The sequence below is a fragment of the Nerophis lumbriciformis genome, linkage group LG10, assembly GCF_033978685.3.
Source record: "Nerophis lumbriciformis linkage group LG10, RoL_Nlum_v2.1, whole genome shotgun sequence".
NCBI classification, from domain to species: domain Eukaryota; kingdom Metazoa; phylum Chordata; class Actinopteri; order Syngnathiformes; family Syngnathidae; genus Nerophis; species Nerophis lumbriciformis.
The window spans coordinates 31,911,544-31,932,393 of record NC_084557.2 but is presented as its reverse complement, the minus strand read 5'-3'; the positions used below and the strand labels follow the sequence as shown (position 1 = coordinate 31,932,393).

The following is a 20,850-nucleotide window of genomic DNA, read 5'->3' as shown; positions in this document are numbered from 1 at the left end:
ACGAGTCCACATTTCAAATTGTTTTTGGAAACTGTGGATGTCGTGTCCTCCGGACCAAAGAGGAAAAGAACCATCCGGATTGTTATAGGCGCAAAGTTGAAAAGCCAGCATCTGTGATGGTATGGGGGTGTATTAGCGCCCAAGACATGGGTAACTTACACATCTGTGAAGGCGCCATTAATGCTGAAAGGTACGTAGAGGTTTTGGAGCAACATATGTTGCCATCCAAGCAACGTTACCATGGACGCCCCGGCTTATTTCAGCAAGACAATGCCAAGCCACGTGTTACATTAACGTGGCTTCATAGTAAAAGAGTACGGGTACTAGACTGGCCTGCCTGTAGTCCAGACCTGTCTCCCATTGAAAATGTGTGGCGCATTATGAAGCCTAAAATACCACAACGGAGACCCCCGAACTGTTGAACAACTTAAGCTGTACCTCAAGCAAGAATGGGAAATAATTCCACCTGAGAAGCTTAAAAAATGTGTCTCCTCATTTCCCAAACGTTTACCGAGTGTTGTTAAAAGGAAAGCGTAAAATACGACAGCGGAGACCACGGACTGTTGAACGACTGAAGCTCTATATAAAACAAGAATGGGAAAGAATTCCACTTTCAAAGCTTCAACAATTAGTTTCCTCAGTTCCCAATAGTTTATTGAGTGTTGTTAAAAGAAAAGGTGATGTAACACAGTGGTGACCATGCCCTTTCCCAACTACTTTGGCATGTGTTGCAGCCATGAAATTCTAAGTTCATTATTTGCAAAAAAAAAAAAAAAGTTTGAGTTTGAACATCAAATATCTTGTCTTTGTAGTGCATTCAATTGAATATGGGTTGAAAAGGATTTGCAAATCATTGTATTCCGTTTATATTTATATCCAACACAATTTCCCAACTCATATGGAAACGGGGTTTGTAGAAGGTGTCAGGTAATAGACAGATATTACTTTCATAAATCCACATTTATGTCGAAAATGTTTTGCCTTGAGCATAATAATGTTGACAAACATTTCTATGTTACAGTCGTTTATAAAAATACCACATTTGATCTTTTGTATAGAGAATGGGGTCATCTCCACACCCTTGTCTCTCAGCCAATCTCTGATCTCCACCCAAAACACATGTACACTCTCACATTCCACAAACAGATGATTGACATCCTCTACAGCTCCACAGACATAACAGCCATCAACCTCCATTTAAGTTTTCAAAAAATCATTTGAAGGGTATGTTCCATTAATAATTTTTTTTAAATAGAAGTCAGTGCCTCACCAGCCATGAACGTCACCGCACGTCACTGCTGCAAGTAGATAGAAGTCCGCTCTCTAAGGTATATATTGTACATTATTGCATTACTTCATAAAACTACTGTAGTCTTGTCTAAAAGTTAGTTTTATTTTTAAAAGGCAGGTTACATGTCGCGGGGGAATAAGCGGTAGAAAATGGATGGATGGAAGGTTACATGTTAAAATTGTGCAGTTTTGGGGTCCAACGAAACTTCAATTGAGCTGATTTAGATTATTTTCAATGGGTGATGTTGACCTGAGATGCAAATGTTTTGAGTTACGATCTCCCTCACAAAACCAATAAAGCTCCTAAGTTGAGGTAAAACTTGACTTAAATGTAGCCATGTATGCATGTTTGAAATAACTAGACCATAACCTCAACCCGAAGCATAACGAAATGCATCTTCATGAATATATATTTCTTTATTTAGATTAATTTCCAAACAAATCACAAAAGTGTACATGTAAACAAAGACAAACATATTTACAATTCTATTAATGATGGTTTCTATTGGTCAGAGATGTCCAGACATTTTTTTTACTGTATACTGAAAAATGTAAGGATATGAGGGGCCACTTTAATAAGTGTATCTATTTTTTTTCATTTCTTTTTTTTAAAAAGGCTGAACAACTATATACAATATCCACAGATTGGACATGGGCTGCAAGCTAATCAGCACTTAAAAAAAAAAAGATTAATATGAAAAAAACAAGCCACTGATGTGCAAAGCTACAGCACATTAACAGCAGATTCACCAAAATACTTAGTAAATATTTCTGGGTGGGCTTGATAAAACTGTCTGAGTAGGCGCTTTCTCTCCTTGGCTGAGATCTTTGTATCCAGATGAATGCTGTGGAGCAAAGTCCAAAGTTCTTGTTTTGTTGTGTTATTGGTAGTGTCGGTAGAAGTCCCACTGGAAACCAGGCATTCTAAAGAACAACGAAATTGAACATTAGGAACAAAACCTGCACTCATCGTTTCAAACTTGCCTTTCTCCAAATGCGAGTAATTAGAGTAACACTAGGTAAATAATATTGGAGTGAATGAATTGAGAATTTCCCGAGGTACTGTATAGTCCTGCCCAGTAAGGGACCATACTTTTTAGACATAATTGAGATCTTATAGCAGAGTAGTCAAACTCCTTTGTCATTGAGGGCCACATCCACATCACAGTCAAGGCTGCCCTTAAAGAGCCGTTTGTTAATGTGAACAACACGTGAATATAAATGTATGAGGGTTCGCATTATACTTATACACGTATAGCCTAGTGGTTAGAGAGTCCGCCCTGAGATTGGTAGGTTGTGAGTTCAAAGCCGGCCGAGTCATACCAAAGACTATAAACATGGGACCCATTACCTCCCTGCTTAACACTCAGCATCAAGGGTTGGAATTGGGGGTTAAATCACCAAAAAATTTTCCCGGGCGCGGCCACCGCTGCTGCCCACTGCTCCCCTCAACTCCCAGGAGGTGATCAACGGTGATGGGTCAAATGCAGAGAATAATTTCGCCACACCTCGTGTGTGTGTGACAATCATTGGTACTTTAACTTAATACTGTAAAAAAAACAACAACTGACTGCTCAGTTAGCATAATTTTATTGTAAAATTACGATGGTTTTACAGTATATTACTATAAATGGAAAAACGGTACTACTGTTTTTTTTACAGCAAAATCTACAGTTCTTGTTTTTACGGTGTATTACTGTAAATGGAAAAATGGTACTACTGTTTTTTTCGGTAAAATCTAGGGTTGTTTTTTAATGGTTTATTACTGTAAATGGAAAAACAGTTCACTGTTTTTACAGTAAATTCTATTGTTTGTGTTTTTACGGTGTATTACTATGAATGGAAAAATGGTACCACTGTTTTTTACGGATAAATCTGCGGTTGTTTTTTCCTGGTGTATTACTGCAAATGGAAAACGACACTGCTGTTTTTTACGGTAAAATCTACGGGTCCTCTTTTTTTTTATGATGTATTACTCTAAATGGATAAGCGGTACCACTGTTTTTTTTTATTTTATGGTAAAATCAGTGGTTGTTTTTTATGGTGTATTGCTGTTAATGTAAAAACAATACTACTGTTTTTACGGTAAAATCTATGGTTATTTTTTCATGGTGTTTACTGTAAAAGAAAAAAAACAAAACCGGTACCACTGTTTTTTTTTAAATTTTATGGTAAAATCAGTGGTTGTTTTTTATGGTGTATTGCTGTTAATGTAAAAACAATACTACTGTTTTTACAGTAAAATCTATGGTTATTTTTTCATGGTGTTGACTGTAAAAGAAAAAAAACAAAACCTGTACCACTGTTTTTTTTTTTGCCGACTGAGTTAACAGTTTTTACCGTAAAACGTGTTAGCATTTTTACAGTGTACAATTTACTGGATAAGTTGCTTTAAAATCATGAGTCAAGCAGATTTTTAAGTATTTATTTTAACAAAATATGTTTGTAATGTATGATAATATAATATTTGTTGCATTATTAGATCATACAGTTCAAAATATATGCAGTTGCATGTAGTACATGTATTTTTTTCTGTCAAAATGGAAAGAATAAATACATCTAGTAAGAAAAGATATAAAGTACTTTGACGTACAGTATATTATTCCCAGGGCTCCCTGGCCTTGAGTTTGACACAGGTGTCTTACAGTATTTAATCTATTTTATTTTTAGTGCTTTTCCTAGTCATAAAACAGGCATTCACCAGCAACATCGGGCGGTTTCTCACGAACGAGGTCAGCCAGTTTAGCACTCACTCCTTTGTGCAGAGTTCCTGGTATCTGGCACAAAAAGAACAAACGTGTATAAAGGCCTTAGCAATAATGATGCAATTAGACATGATTTGACCTTTCAATGCCAAACCTTTTTCAGTTACATCCTGACACAAATGTAAAATATGTATTATTACTTTGCAAAAACAGGAATGTATTTCTTGAGCAATATTTTTTTTTTTTTTTTTAAAGTGATTTTGCATGAAATTGTAGAAACGCTTGTTAAAAATGCATTGAGGTATTCTGTCAGGCATTCTCTACCTTAAAGATGTCCTTTTTGTTGCTAAGCATGAATACCAGCATCAGATCCTCTCTCTCCTTGGACAGTGCCTTGCAGTTCAGGATGGCCCTGGAAAACGATGTCTTCACTACAAGTCGGTTTTCCACCTACATGTTTAACATATTTGTTCATGTTGAATACAAAGAACAAAAAAGACAGATCAGGGATAACGTGCTTTACTTACAACATGAAAGGTTAATATACAGCACAAGGTGCGTACAAAAAGTGCAATAAGCAGGACATTTACAGAAAAAATGACAGAAAAACATGTTTAGATTTATCAGGCAGATATGAAGTAAAAAAACAACAATGATGCAACCTATAATGAATTCCTGCTTAAAATGAGGACAAAATATGAGGCTCTCCAACTTATAATGTATCTTCCTTAAATTTGAAGAATAACAACTTGATATGGTTGCGTTTAATGCCTTTATAACAGACATGTTTTCCCAGCATCAACTAGTTGGTATAATGGTAACATTTTCTTAACTAATTGTTATAAATTAATTTTGAACTGTTAACGCCCAAGATCCTATAGCTTTGGGTAAACGTAAAGGTCATAAACACACTTTAGTACAAATCAGTGCATTTTTTTTGTTTTTCCAGCTGCAACTATACTGTAAAGTTCAAATTTGAATGATAATAAAATAAATCTAAGTTTAAGTCTAAGTCAGGCATGGTTTCCTATTTTAGGACTCCTTTAATTCTTAAAGTCAAAAGTAAAATCTAGTTTTTAAGATTTCTAGGCAAGCACATTTTTTGGGGTTTGAAAAAAATGTCTGTCTTTGAAATAACTTAGGCTTGTTTTAAGTACCGGCATCTGTTTTTGCAGTGTGTAGTCTTGTTTTGAACTTTCCAGCCACCAGAGTTTAAGAAAAGACGGTAGCAACAAGCACCTGCCAGCCCATCTCTTTATGGTAAGGATGAGAAACTGCGTGCTTCACCTTATGATTTCTCTGTGTTGTATTGTCCGATTAGCAAGAATAAAATATGTTACACTTAAAGGGGAACTGCCCTTTTTTTTAAAATTTTGCCTATCGTTCACAATCATTATTAAAGACATGATGATACATGGATTTTTTTTTAATGCATTGTAAATATTAAACAAAAACGTAAATAAAAGTCTGCTTACAGCAGAGCCAATGGGAAGTCTTATATTCCGCCCAAAAAATCAGATAACCATTCAAAAAGCGCCAGCAATACTCCATTTACATGTTGTGATTTGAACATTAACCAAGTATTAGTGATATTGTTATCATAAGCGCTAACGCAGACAAACTATTTATAGGGGCGCCGTGATCACTACCGTGTGTCGCTATGTTTACATCATCGAGTGGTCTGCTGTTTCCTCGCTTCCCTGGAAGTTTATTGTCGATCATAAATCACGCATCTCACCTGAAAAGTAGATGGCTGAGGATATAATCTGACAAGTTTAGGACCTGGAACTGGCGAGAACGTCACAAAAAACGCTTGTCTCTCCGACCCCGTTTTTGCGAGGATTAAGAGACATTTTTCATCCAAACAGGAATATACAAACATCCTATCAGTCGACATCCAAATGACAGCAGACATTGTACAGTAAGTGATTTTTTAATTATATTTGTTGGCTCTCATGAAGTCTGCAGTGATTATTAATCAGTGATGAAGATAAAAAAGCAAACGTGATGCTTTTTTTAAATTTATTTATGCACCGCATATATTTAATATGCTCAAAATACGTAAATATTAAATGTTATTACAAATGTGCTCATTACTACATTACATATATACTTACATCATGTACATAAAACCTCAATGGAGGTGTTTGGATGTAGGGGTTCTATAGGCAGAAATGAATGGCTCCTATAGGCTCCATTGTAAGTAGAGATGTCCGATAATATCGGCCTGCCGATATTATCGGACGATAAATGTGTTAAAATGTAATATCGGAAATTTTCGGTATCGTTTTTTTAATTATCGGTATCGTTTTTTGTTGTTGTTGTTGTTATGTCCCTTATTCCACGGTGAGTTCATTTGCACCTGTGTCCCACAGTTGAGATAGTCCAAACAACTAGTCATGTTTTTGATAGTTTCCCAACAACACATCTTTTTTTACCGCAAGGTTGAACACTCTTAGACTAGAAGTAAGGTTTAATTTATTTATTATTTTTAATAATATTTATTTATTCATTTAATAGGGAAATCATGATACAGGTACTGAGAAAACAGACACTGTTTTTGTTGTCCCCCCCCCCAAAAAAAAAAAAATAATAAAAGTAAAATAATAACACCCTCTCCCACCACCCGTCCTACATTTCAGTCACAGTGGGTAGCAATGTCCTGTCTTCCTCTAAACCACAAGCAGATAGAGAATCACACGAACTGACTAAAAGTAGAGATGGCCGATAATAGCGGCCTGCCGATATTATTGACCGATAAATGCTTGAAAATGTAATATCGGAAATGATCGGTATCAGTATCGTTTTTTTTCTTCTTCTTAATTAAATCAACATAAAAAACACAAGATACACTTACAATTAGTGCACCAACCCAAAAAACCTCCCTCCCCCATTCATTCAACTCCAACACTCATTCACACAAAAGGGTTGTTTCTTTCTGTTATTAATATTCTGGTTCCTACATTATATATCAATATATATCAATACAGTCTGCAAGGGATACAGTCTGTAAGCACACATCATTGTTTGCTGGTCCACTAATAGTACTAACCTTTAACAGTTAATTAGACAAATTTTCATTAATGACTAGTTTCTATGTAACTGTTTTTATATTGTTTTACTTTCTTTTTTATTCAAGAAAGTGTTTTTAATTTATCTTATGTTATTTTATTCATTTTTTTTTAAAAAGTACCTTATCTTCACCATACCCGGTTGTCCAAATTAGGCATAATAATGTGTTAATTCCACGACTTTATATATCGGTTGATATCGGTATCGGTTGGTATCGGTAATTAAAGAGTTGGACAATATCGGAATATCGGATATGGGCAAAAAGCCATTATCGGACATCTCTAATTGTAAGCACACTTTTGATCGCATTTATTTATTATTTAGAATGCATTAAAAAAAATAACATTCATTGTCATGTCTTTCATAATGATTGTGAACGATAGGCAAAACAAGTTCCCCTTTAAGCACACCATCTCTACTTAAATCATGAAATAATGAGTATGATATGCTGTACAATTAGGATGAGTATGATTTTTTGTATATGTATGCATAAAAGTATGCAGAGATGGGAGGTATTTGAAAATGATTTTGTTGTCATCCTTACTTTTTATATATATGACATTGAATGGAATTATTGTTTCTTTAAAAAAAGAAACAATGTTAAAAGACCAGACATTGTATAATTGTGTGAAACCATTTCAATAAAGTTATTTTTTTTTAAAAATCACATTTACATTGACTACTTTAAGTCATGATCTAAATGTTCCTGCCAACGTTATATTGCAGCATACTGACAAACTCAAACAGCCATGCGCCCCCAGCATTCAGCACATTGCTCTCAGAGTAAATCTCTTCAGATTTATGCCCGGTACAATATTTGTAAGTAAGTGTGTATTGAACTCAGAGCTTAGGTTTCTGCCCTGTTTTTGATCAGGAAATGTGCAAATTTAGCAATTTTCACTTAGGAATGTTAAACCATTTGAATTATAATGAAAATATGTTACATTACAATATATACTTTTAACATTAAAAATAAACCAATATTAAAATGTATTTCATATTTAAAAAATCCTTGGCGTAAATCACACAGTCATCAAATCACACTACCAAACGCACCTCCGTCTCCAGCTTGATGTGTTGTGCTTCAGCAGCTACTGTCATGAAATGAAGAAGCCGACGCAGCTCCTCTCTGCAGTTATGTGGCAGCAGCTTCAGGCACAGCTGGAGAGCTTCAAGAGCTGTGACCAATTTCGCGTTCACTAGGAATGGGCAAGATTGACAAGAAAAAGAACAAAGGAAAGAGGGACTTGATTTTAAGAAGGAAAATAAAAGGCTCTTTTATCGATAATACGGTTTTAAATATATTCAATTGCATGCAGTACAGTACTGTCAAAATGGAAATAATAAATACATTTAACAGTAGTAAGAAATTAAAGGGGCCTGATTTACTAAGATCTAAATACCATGTGCTAAACAGTGTGTGCAATCTATAAAATTGTGTGTACTATTGGCCGTGTTGCATGCAATCTGCCAACATTACAAGTGCCATAACTAGTGCAGACCGCTTTATTTAAATGAGTATATTGCGTATACTACGCAGCTTTCACCATGGAGACAATCATTTGCTGCACATTTATGGTATCACATTCCTACCTGCGGCGTTTTGCTATCAAACAAGAAGCAGTCAGCATGTACCACTTTTTACGGGCATTTTAGAAGCAGTCCGGTGCATCCACAATTAAAACCCACTTTTTTTTGTGTGCTGCAGAGAGGCCACACTTACCGTACTGTGCTCAAGACACACAAAATGTATACTTTAAGGCAATGGTTCTTAACCTGGGTTCGATCGAACCCTAGGGGTTCGGTGAGTAGGCCTCAGGGGTTCGGCAGAGCCTCCGCCGCGGAGGTCACACACCCGACTCATCATGTAAATAAAAACTTCTCCCTATTGGCGTATTATGGATACGTCCTGGGCATGACGTTAAAGTGCATCCAGCAGTGGAGGCTCCTCTATGGGGTCTTGGGGCACTAGGAGGTTAACGCCTTTACTACTGTTACCCCAGGTGGCCCTTGGCAAAGGCCTAGTACCTGACTGCCCCCTAGCCAGGGATACAGTGAAGACCTCAACGTCTTAGACTCCATGCCACTGGACCCTGACCCGATTCTGTCAAGGATCGTGTGGTGACTGTCTGTGCACCAGTCTCCCCACGTAAAACAAAGTCACGCACAGGCATCCTCGATAAAGGGATACTCCCCTACCAGGATGGTCGTCATACTCGTTCGAGTGACCGCCGATGATGATGATTATGGATACAGCAACAGCCGAAGTCACGCTGATTTGCAGGTGTGTCATTTGTTGTGAGTTCATGCACTGTGTTGGTTTTATTCTTTGAACGAGGTGATGTTCATGTACGGTTCATTTTGTGCACCATTAAAAAAAACATAACTTTGTCTTGAATTTGAAAAAAAACGAAACATTTTATTTTTCACTAAAGAAGGGTTCGGTGAGTGCGTATTTGAAACTGGTGGGGTTCTGTACCTCTAACAAGGTTAAGAACCACTGCTTTAAGGAGTTGTTTTAGAAGATATGTTAATAATATACAGTATATTCTAAACGCCATTGAAAAAAAACAAACTCCAGGAGACACCAAAACGCATCTATTGAATAGGTTTTAATCAGACCCTGGCTCAACTCACCCAGGCTGTAAAATTATAAAAGGATGTTGCTCTACAAATGATATGTCTAATACTTTTTTTTGTTTCTGACAGATCATGCAAATAAGTTCACTCACACACACACACACACACACACGCACGCACGCACGCACGCACGCACGCACGCACGCACGCACGCACGCACGCACGCACGCACACACACACAAAAGTGTGTGTGTGTGTATTACCTTCTTGAGGCCTCTGAAAAATGCCTACATCTTTAGGACCACCTCTTCTAGATTATATAAAGATTTGTATTTTGAAAATTAATAATACAGTATATACATACTATGCAAATATAAAAAAAGGTAAGGTTTTAGCTATATATATATATATTTTTTTTTTAAATTGGTTTTTAATCTTCATTATTTACTTCAAGTTATTACAGTATGTCTCTATACACATATCTATTTATCTATTTTTATTAATTTTGGCCAAAGGGAGCACATTTCAATTTCTTACACACTCTTATTACATATGTTGACCAGAGTGGGAGCAGTTTTAAAAGCGACACACAGTCAATTTGAAAAATCCCTCCTTTTTGGGACCACCCTAATTTTGATAGATTTCACCACCAGGGGTGCAAATGAGACATTCTCTATTAGAGGCAATGGTAGGGACCATGATTTATGTACTAACTTGTTCACCGGTCCTCATATGGAAGGTACTTTTCCATGTTGATGTCTCAAGAAGGGTAGAAATACACACACACACACACACACACACACACACACACACACACACACACACACACACACACACACACACACACACACACACACTCTCTTGTCAGTCTTTCCGATTCGAGCACAGTGCTAGCTCTCATTCTTGCAGCGGTTTGTGGAACTGTGTCAGTTTGCACATACTTTTCAGAGGTGCTAAATAAAACACTCAAAAGTTATTGCAAAACGGTGATGAGTGTTGTATTTCCAGGTGAAGGTCAGACTCTACAAGTCACTTGTTCTTTACACCCTACTCTATGGTTGTGAGAGCTGGACGCTCACAGCGGACACTGAGCGCAGGATACAGTCCTTTGAAAACAAATGTTACAGAAGAATGCTGCATATATCATACAGTGAACACCGGACAAATGATTGTTAGACAGCTAGTTACCACCCATGCTGGCGAATAGGAACCTCTACTCTCAACAGTTAAATGTCGCAAGCTGACCTGGTTTGGTCATGTCACAAGGCACACCTCCCTGTCAAAGACCATCCTGCAGGGAACAGTAGAGGGGAAGCGGAGACGAGGCAGGCAGAGAAAGGCCTGGATGGACAACATCAAAGAATGGACTGGCTGCAGCTTCCAAACCCTGCTACGAACAGCAGAAGATCGTGAGCGCTGGAGATCCCTGACTGCCCAAGCATCCACCATGACACCCCTATGGCCTCTTAGGCCATGGGATGAGTGAGTGAGTGAGATGAGTGTTGATAAATCACAATGCGCGTGCTGAATATTTGCCCCCCCTCCGAGTATTGAGGGCGTTTTGCTATTCCGCATGTATTCTGCAAATTAATAAAGACCAAGAGGCAAAATTGATTGCAAGCCTTATTCTGCTCACTTAAAGGGGAACATTATCACCAGACCTATATAAGCGTCAATATATACCTTGATGTTGCAGAAAAAAGACCATATATTTTTTTAACCGATTTCCGAACTCTAAATGGGTGAATTTTGGCGAATTAAACGGCTTTCTATTATTCGCTCTCGGAGCGATGACGTCACAACGTGACGTCACATCGGGAAGCAATCCGCCATTTTCTCAAACACCAAGTCAAATCAGCTCTGTTATTTTCCGCTTTTTCGACTGTTTTCCGTACCTTGGAGACATCATGCCTCGTCGGTGTGTTGTCGGAGGGTGTAACAACACGAACAGGGACGGATTCAAGTTGCACCAGTGGCCCAAAGATGCGAAAGTGGCAAGAAATTGGACGTTTGTTCCGCACACTTTACCGACGAAAGCTATGCTACGACAGAGATGGCAAGAATGTGTGGATATCCTGCGACACTCAAAGCAGATGCATTTCCAACGATAAAGTCAAAGAAATCTGCCGCCAGACCCCCATTGAATCTGCCGGAGTGTGTGAGCAATTCAGGGACAAAGGACCTCGGTAGCACGGCAAGCAATGGCGGCAGTTTGTTCCCACAGACGAGCGAGCTAAACCCCCTGGATGTCTTGGCTCACACCGTCCCTTATGCCACCGAAGATGATCAAGAGAAGAATATCGACCCTAGCTTCCCTGGCCTGCTGACATCAACTCCAAAACTGGACAGATCAGCTTTCAGGAAAAGAGGGTATGTCTACAGAATATATTAATTGATGAAAATTGGGCTGTCTGCACTCTCAAAGTGCATGTTGTTGCCAGATGTATTTCATATGCTGTAAACCTAGTTCATAGTTGTTAGTTTCCTTTAATGCCAAACAAACACATACCAATCGTTGGTTAGAAGGCGATCGCCAAATTCGTCCTCGCTTTCTCCCGTGTCGCTGGCTGTCGTGTCGTTTGTCGGTTTCGCTTGCATACGGTTCAAACCGATATGGCTCAATACCTTCAGTTTCTTCTTCATTTTTGTTTTCGCTACCTGCCTCCACACTACAACCATCCGTTTCAATACATGCGTAATCTGTTGAATCGCTTAAGCCGCTGAAATCCGAGTGTGAATCCGAGCTAATGTCGCTATATCTTGCTGTTCTTTCCGCCATGTTTGTTTGTATTCACTATGTGACGTCACAGGAAAATGGACGGGTGTTTATAACGATGGTTAAAATCAGGCACTTTGAAGCTTTTTTTAGGGATATTGCGTGATGGGTAAAATTTTGAAAAAAACTTCGAAAAATATAATAAGCCACTGGGAACTGATTTTTAATGGTTTTAACCATTCTGAAATTGTGATAATGTTCCCCTTTTACAGGCGCAATCCACTCTGCACATGTTTAGATGATCAGCTTTGTGTGTGCTATCAAGCTTGAACTTGTTTTAGTACACGCAAACTTTTAGGAAATCAGGCACCGAATAGGTTTTTCTTTCTCAATAAAGTCTGAGTTCCTACCAATCATCTCAGTAATTGCTGTGTAGACATCAGTCATTTGCTCAGGAAGTAGCGGGGGTCTACAATCTGTGTTGCTGTAGTGTCTCGCCAGTGTCTCATACAACAACTTACACTGAGCTGTACTTGATTGGGAGAGACATTTACTTCCTGAAAGGAGACATTGAACATGATTCATGGAAATATCATCAGCGAATTCCATGCGGCCATTTGCTGCTTGTGCTATTACTTCCCTGGAGTGTCGCCATCAGCTTCCACTTGCTCAGTGCTCTGCTGCTCCTGAGGGAACGAGAAAGGCAGCTCCCGGCTCAGCTTTACTACTGGCTCGTCGGGAAGGAAGTCCAGACAGTCCAGGGCTGCACAAAGCCATTCATCATCTCTGCAAGTTGACAGAACATGACATGGACGTTAAATGTAAAATGACAAATACAAACATACCTGTAATTCTGTTGTCTCATGGTGATTGATATAAAAAACAACATACTGAGAGTCCCTGAAGGCCTTCAGAATTTGTCTGTCAATGTGGTTGCTGGTGTAGATCAGGTCAGGGTTACTGGGAGTCATTGGCTGAGATGGAGTGTACTGAAGCACTCTCTCCAATACAGGCAGATCCACCACATTTAGCAGTCTGCAGAGGGTTTGCTCTTGCCACACCTCATCTATCACTAGAAAAATGACACACATATAAGTGATGTTTGTATAAGGAGGGACATTTTTATACGTTTCAAAAGTAGGAAGTAGGAATCAATTATAAATCTCTCTCTCTCAACCAGCACAGACAGGACTGTCCAGGTGGAGAACTATTGTGAACAGCTGGCAGCGTTAGAAACACAGAGAGGGAGACACAGAGGGAGAGACAGAAACAGACAGATATATCTCAAAAGAGATACATCAGAATCAGATTTATTGGCTCTAACCCAGTGTTTTTCAAATAGGTATGGACCCCTTTTTGGAGACGCGAGTAGCAGGGGAGATGCTCATTATTTGTAGTATTCTAGTATTCATGTTAGTATGATACGCAGGCCTTCAGGTAGGTGGCATCAGTGCTCAATCTAATAAGCAGGCGCCCTGTTCTAGCAGTAGTAGTAAGTACACAGGAACACATGCATACAGAGCTAACGGAGGTGGACAAATGGATAAGTTTGTGACAGGAATAAAAAGAAAAATGTAATCGTCAATAGCAAGAAAAACTACACTGCAAAAAGTCAGTGTTCAAAAACAAGAAAAAAAAAAATACAAAAATTAGGGGTATTTTATTTGAACTAAGCAAAATTATCTGCCAATAGAACAAGAAAATTTGGCTTGTCAAGACTTTCCAAAACAAGTAAAATTAGCTAACCTCAATGAACCCAAAAATACCTTAAAATAAGTATCTCACTAATAACAACTGTACTACTATATGAGTACATATTCTCTATTGTTTCATTGAAAATAAAACAGCAACGTTCATTTGTTTTAATATGAGACACAATTGTGTCAAAGTCATGATTTTTTTTTTTCCATGCTTGAAATAAGAAATTATTACTTTAAAAAAGTAGTTTTATACTTGTGAGTGTTGATGACACAGCTTTGCAACAGTTGATATTCTAGTTCCAAGCATGTTTTACTCAATATAGGTCATCAAATCCCAGCAACAAGCTGTAATATCTTACGGAGATAATTTAGGACCAAAACCCTTAAAACAAGTAAAACACTCTAACATAAAATCTGCTTAGTGAGAAAAATTATCTTATCAGACAGAGAATAAGCAAATATCATCCTTATTTGAGATATTTAATCTTACTTAGATTTCAGTTTTTGCAGTGTAGTGTCGATAATCTGAATACAAAAACACATAAATAAGATAAAATATACACACTGTAGCTTTTTGGATTTACTATAACTATAGGAAATTAGGAAACAACCTTTTATACCATTTTACTACTCTGTGAGATGTTTTTTTTTTCCTACGGTGATGAGCTGCAAAAAAAAAAAAAAGTACAGATCCCAGCTTAACATCGAGCAAAGGTTAAGAGGAGCAATATCAAGTTTGAAGCCAAGCTTTCAAAGGACGTGTAGTGCGAGTAAATACGAGCAGAGTCAAATTTTTGTTGTTGGACATTTTCTGTGCATCTGGCAGAGTGATAGCACATTGCATTGAAGTTGAATGTGAAATTATTTTAAAAGGAAATGTTCACACTGATGTACTGTTGTTGACAGTTTGAAATGTTTCAGAGTATGCACAATTCATCCCTTCTGATAAGCTACAACATAAGCAATATTGTTGCAAATTTTTAAAAGTGACCATTGTTTAAAGTTTTAAAACATTTTAAATGTTACGGTTTTTGCTTTATAAAAACGAAAAAACCCAGTGAAATGTTTGCTTTTTTTCTCTTTGTATTAAGAATCACACTGTATATATGTTACTAATTGACTTAGTACATCAATACAACAGCTAATCTCATTCATCTACTTCGAAAATAAGGTGACTAACATAAGACTAACTCACAGTGGGTTGTACGGATAAATCTGTATATTCAAGTTAGCAATTAAAGTAATTCAATTCAGGCGGGGTCTCAGAAATGTATTTCCCCTCAGGGGTAATGACAAGAAATACATGAGAAGAACTGCTCTAACAAATCAAATGTCATAGTCTGTAGCATCTTTTACTTATAGGCCTGTGCTGATAAAATGGGAATGAACAAAATAAATTATATGGTGCTAAAGCTAAAAAGAGAGCTTTAAAGAAAAAAAACAACCTCCCCTAGAGATTTTGAGTCAAATTCAATAATGTTTCCTTATAATCCCTGAAAGTTTGAAAAGAATACCACAATAACACATGCTGAAAACTTGCCTCTGAATGCAAGAAATGTAACTTCTTACAAGTCTGTGGAAGCACAGTGTGTGTCTGCCCTCTGTTGGGACTCAGATTCAGATTTTCCACACCCGTCTCCAGATCGGCACGGACAGAACTGTCCAAGTGGGGAAGTTTTGTGGACAGCGGGGTGAGTTTGACAGGTGTGGGTATCAGACATTGCAGCCCTGAGGAATATAATTGTTCAGCATTCCTACAAAAACAAAAACAAAACAAGAATCACTGAATGAAGAACTTCTGTTTTAAAAGATAATGTTGGGGTTGATTAGTATTTTTTTTGTCCTGTCCAGCCACTCAGGCAAATCATATTGTTGATGTAGATGCCCATAGTTGCTGTACAGATTTGCTTTACAAAAGAGAAGTGTGGGATACTTTATATTAATGTTTGGCCCAGCCGGACCGGAGCAGGAGGGGATAGAGAGAGAAAAAAAGGAAGACAGAGGGGGAAATTGCGGGGATAAGAGGGGGACAGAGAGACAACAACAACAAACACAACAATGACAATAACAATCACAATAACAGAACAGCATCAGCAACTACGATATGTACAAAATTGATATGAAAAGTAATAGTAAAGAAGCAGTTAGTGAAGTTAATATTGATAACACAGAAATGACAATGAACATTATTACACTACAAATGTCACAAATACCAGTAGAAATAGCACTATTGATAATGAATAATAATTACCTCTATCATCAACAATACAATTGTTTTAAATGCAACAATACAAACATGTAATGATAACTTGAATTACAAAAGAAACCACACAAAAAAAATCCGTGCCGGCCCGCCGGGACAGCAGCAGGCCATTGACAGAGGCGCTTGGCAGAGGACAAGGCACGGGAGAAGCAGGAGACAGCCAGCCCCCGGACAGACCACACCCCATGCGGGCAGAAACAGAGACTGCCCCCACCCCACCAGCAACTGGGCCCCCACGTTGAATGCCATTCAGGAAAAATGTTTAAATGTTTTACTTGACTGCACATCATTGATTTGTTCAGAACTTGCTAAAAGTTCTATCAAAAGTCCAGTCAAGATTCACTTTGGACAACAAATTAGCCAGCAAGCACACCAGTTAGAGTGTCCTCACTCATGTATGCACTGACCTGATAGCAACACACAATGCCTTTTATTGTAAATGCATGATTAATCTGCATACATGAAAAATGTGATACCGGTATATATTTTTTACGATTAATCACGAGTTAACTCAACTTTCTTTTCGTACCTGTTTGAAGGTGAACTACAAAAGAGTTTCTGGATACAGTTCATCAGCACATCTGTCTCCAAGTCTTCCACTGAGGGTCCGTTTTCGTTTCCAAACCTAGAAGACATTTTTAAGTAAAATAAAATTATACCCTGTGCACCAATTCTCTATTGTGGGTCCATCAGACTGACTTGTAAAGAGCACTCTTGCTGTCCTGAAATTCAACCCGTTTCTTGTCTTTGCCAAAAACTTTAGTCCCGACGACATCAAACACATTGCAGTCTAGCAATGCCTGGCACACATTCACCACATTGTCCCGGGATGCAGCAGCACCTTTCATTTAAAAAAAATACAATCTTGGATTACTTGAACGCGTGAATAACTGATATGCTCGGTAAACACACATGTGCAGCATACTCACCCTTAAAGGCCTTATCGGTAGTAATGTAGTCCAGCACCACATCCACTGCCTCCGCGCCCAGAAAACAGTCATTGTGAGATTTAAGGTAGACTCTTCGGCGCTTCACTTTTAAAGAAGACCTGAGATGGGAGATGAGGCTGCTTGCCGATGGAAGATTCTGGACTGGTTTCACTGTAACCCCATGAACTAAAATATACCAAAACATCATCATTGGCATGGGATTTTACATAAAATACTTACAAAAAAAGGTATGGACAGTTAGCTTTGGGATCATGTTTATGGAAGAACAAACTACAAAATTCACAATGTGTAATATATATATATATATATATATATATATATATATATATACACACACACACACACACACACACACACACACACACAGGTAAAAGCCAGTAAATTAGAATATTTTGAAAAACTTGATTTATTTCAGTAATTGCATTCAAAAGGTGTAACTTGTACATTATATTTATTCATTGCACACAGACTGATGCATTCAAATGTTTATTTCATTTAATTTTGATGATTTGAAGTGGCAACAAATGAAAATCCAAAATTCCGTGTGTCACAAAATTAGAATATTACTTAAGGCTAATACAAAAAAGGGATTTTTAGAAATGTTGGCCAACTGAAAAGTATGAAAATGAAAAATATGAGCATGTACAATACTCAATACTTGGTTGGAGCTCCTTTTGCCTCAATTACTGCGTTAATGCGGCGTGGCATGAAGTCGAGGAGTTTCTGACACTGCTCAGGTGTTATGAGAGCCCAGGTTGCTCTGATAGTGGCCTTCAACTCTTCTGCGTTTTTGGGTCTGGCATTCTGCATCTTCCTTTTCACAATACCCCACAGATTTTCTATGGGGCTAAGGTCAGGGGAGTTGGCGGGCCAATTTAGAACAGAAATACCATGGTCCGTAAACCAGGCACGGGTAGATTTTGCGCTGTGTGCAGGCGCCAAGTCCTGTTGGAACTTGAAATCTCCATCTCCATAGAGCAGGTCAGCAGCAGGAAGCATGAAGTGCTCTAAAACTTGCTGGTAGACGGCTGCGTTGACCCTGGATCTCAGGAAACAGAGTGGACCGACACCAGCAGATGACATGGCACCCCAAACCATCACCCAACCATGCAAATTTTGCATTTCCTTTGGAAATCGAGGTCCCAGAGTCTGGAGGAAGACAGGAGATGCACAGGATACACGTTGCCTGAAGTCTAGTGTAAAGTTTCCACCATCAGTGATGGTTTGGGGTGCCATGTCATCTGCTGGTGTCGGTCCACTCTGTTTCCTGAGATCCAGGGTCAACGCAGCCGTCTACCAGCAAGTTTTAGAGCACTTCATGCTTCCTGCTGCTGACCTGCTCTATGGAGATGGAGATTTCAAGTTCCAACAGGACTTGGCGCCTGCACACAGCGCAAAATCTACCCGTGCATGGTTTACGGACCATGGTATTTCTGTTCTAAATTGGCCCGCCAACTCCCCTGACCTTAGCCCCATAGAAAATCTGTGGGGTATTGTGAAAAGGAAGATGCAGAATGCCAGACCCAAAAACGCAGAAGAGTTGAAGGCCACTATCAGAGCAACCTGGGCTCTCATAACACCTGAGCAGTGCCAGAAACTCATCGACTCCATGCCACGCCGCATTAACGCAGTAATTGAGGCAAAAGGAGCTCCAACCAAGTATTGAGTATTGTACATGCTCATATTTTTCATTTTCATACTTTTCAGTTGGCCAACATTTCTAAAAATCCCTTTTTTGTATTAGCCTTAAGTAATATTCTAATTTTGTGACACACGGAATTTTGGATTTTCATTTGTTGCCACTTCAAATCATCAAAATTAAATGAAATAAACATTTGAATGCATCAGTCTGTGTGCAATGAATAAATATAATGTACAAGTTACACCTTTTGAATGCAATTACTGAAATAAATCAAGTTTTTCAAAATATTCTAATTTACTGGCTTTTACCTGTATATCAGTGGTGGACCATGCGTTTCTCACCTAGGCCTTCAGTGATGTCCGATTTCAATGATTACCTCTCAAAATACCATAATTGATGTCACCACATGACCATTGCTGGAGAAATATTATACAGGAACACATTTACGCCCTACTGGGCATTGAATCACATTAACAGTATACAAAACGGGGTATTTTCTGGCGCATTCAAAAATCAATTAAAACGCATCAGCAATTAAAACATATACCGTACATTTCTCTGCTTGGCTTATGCAACTTCCGGTCAATAAAGTTTAATTCAAAGTACACACTTCTTAAAGATATATTAACTGCCCTGACCACATGATGGCGACAAATACACATGGAACAATGTCAATTAAATGACAAGCATGACACACTTTAACAACAAGAGTTTACAACTTTTAGTTGTAACAGAACAGTTACTGTCAACAACTTGCAATCTGATTGGCTATCACAACTGTCTATCAACTCTATATGTTCTCAAATTCATCCGCTAACGGTCCCGATGAGTATCCAATCACAGGACGTGTAAATGTCACGTTCAACGTGAGGCCGTCTATAAGGCTTTACTGACAACAACTCGTGATCTGATTGGCTATCGCAACTGTCAATCACCTCTATGTGCCCGTTCACTTACAGTGCACGGACGCCCGCATTGTTGATTCTGAAGGCCTCTGGCAGATTTAGTACAGCATGGCAACATAAGCTAGCTGAATTCTGATTGGATAAAAATTTAAACCAAAAACAACAGCACTGGAAGGAGCATAATATGACATGAAGAGAATATGAATACTTTTCGAAAAAAATAATTGTCTCTTTAATTAAGATCATGATTTCTGGTTATGTTAGGCCAGCAGAGAAGGCCTTGCTGGCCCTGACGGCACACCACTGATATATATATACATATATATATATATATATATATATATATGTGTGTATATATATACACACACATATATATATATATATATATATATATATATATATATATATATATATATATATAAAATATATATATACACACATATATATATATATATATATATATATATATATATATATATATATATATACACATATACACACACACAGGAATATATCCAAAAGCAAAATGGCCTTACATTTTTGAGAATAGTGTAGTTTACAAATGTAGCTTTAAAGGCAAGTCACAGACAAAAGCAGAACGTTTTGTTATCCATGGAAATAATGAATTGGAAATACCTAGAGGTCGAAATTGCAGTTTCTCCACAAGATTCAAGGCCGCAGCTCTTTCTTTAATGGAGGCCATGTTTCCAAACTTCTTGCGATAAGGGGAGGGAAACCACTTCCTTTAAGAACAGCTGATAAAGAGGAAGCAATCAAACTCACCCAGGCAAGCAGCAGTTATAAAGTTGACCAGTAGATGTCGCTAAAGCCCCGACGGTGAGCGAACCACAGTTTCAACTTTTTTTGATTGATTGAAACTGTTATTAGTAGATTGCACAGTACAGTACACATTCCGTACAATTGACCACTAAATGGTAACACTCGAATAAGTTTTTCAACTTGTTTAAGTCGGGGTCCACGTAAATCAATTCATGGCTTCCCTGCATAGGTTTTTAACATTACAATA

The 20,850-nt window shown here is 38.0% G+C and overlaps 1 protein-coding gene across 2 annotated transcripts; it reads right to left on the bottom strand.

Annotated features, from left to right (window-relative positions):
- Positions 1-1,688: 1,688 nt before the first annotated feature.
- On the bottom strand, positions 1,689-20,602 carry LOC133612421 (DEP domain-containing protein 7-like). Of its 2 annotated transcripts, none has more exons than XM_072913873.1 (12): positions 20,460-20,602; positions 17,256-17,441; positions 17,026-17,167; positions 16,856-16,951; positions 15,633-15,817; positions 13,255-13,435; positions 13,000-13,149; positions 12,774-12,916; positions 8,124-8,266; positions 4,320-4,445; positions 3,992-4,067; positions 1,689-2,214 (listed from the first exon to the last, which is right to left on the bottom strand). In XM_072913873.1, the coding sequence occupies exons 1-12, from the start codon at positions 20,524-20,526 to the stop codon at positions 2,015-2,017; spliced, it is 1,695 nt and encodes a 564-aa protein (XP_072769974.1). In that variant the 5' UTR covers positions 20,527-20,602; the 3' UTR covers positions 1,689-2,014. The 2 variants fall into 2 exon arrangements, with proteins under 2 accessions (XP_072769974.1, XP_072769975.1); XM_072913874.1 differs by having other exon boundaries at positions 12,885-12,916.
- Positions 20,603-20,850: the final 248 nt, after the last annotated feature.

Excerpts from the sequence above, each read along its gene's own strand:
- LOC133612421 (XM_072913873.1), bottom strand. The coding sequence starts at position 20,526 with ATGGCCTCCATTAAAGAAAGAGCTGCGGCCTTGAATCTTGTGGAGAAA. Across the intron at positions 16,952-17,025 it reads AGCAAGAGTGCTCTTTACAA|GTTTGGAAACGAAAACGGAC; the intron begins GTCAGTCTGATG and ends AATGTCTTCTAG. Across the intron at positions 13,436-15,632 it reads CACTGTGCTTCCACAGACTT|TGATAGATGAGGTGTGGCAA; the intron begins GTAAGAAGTTAC and ends TCATTTTTCTAG.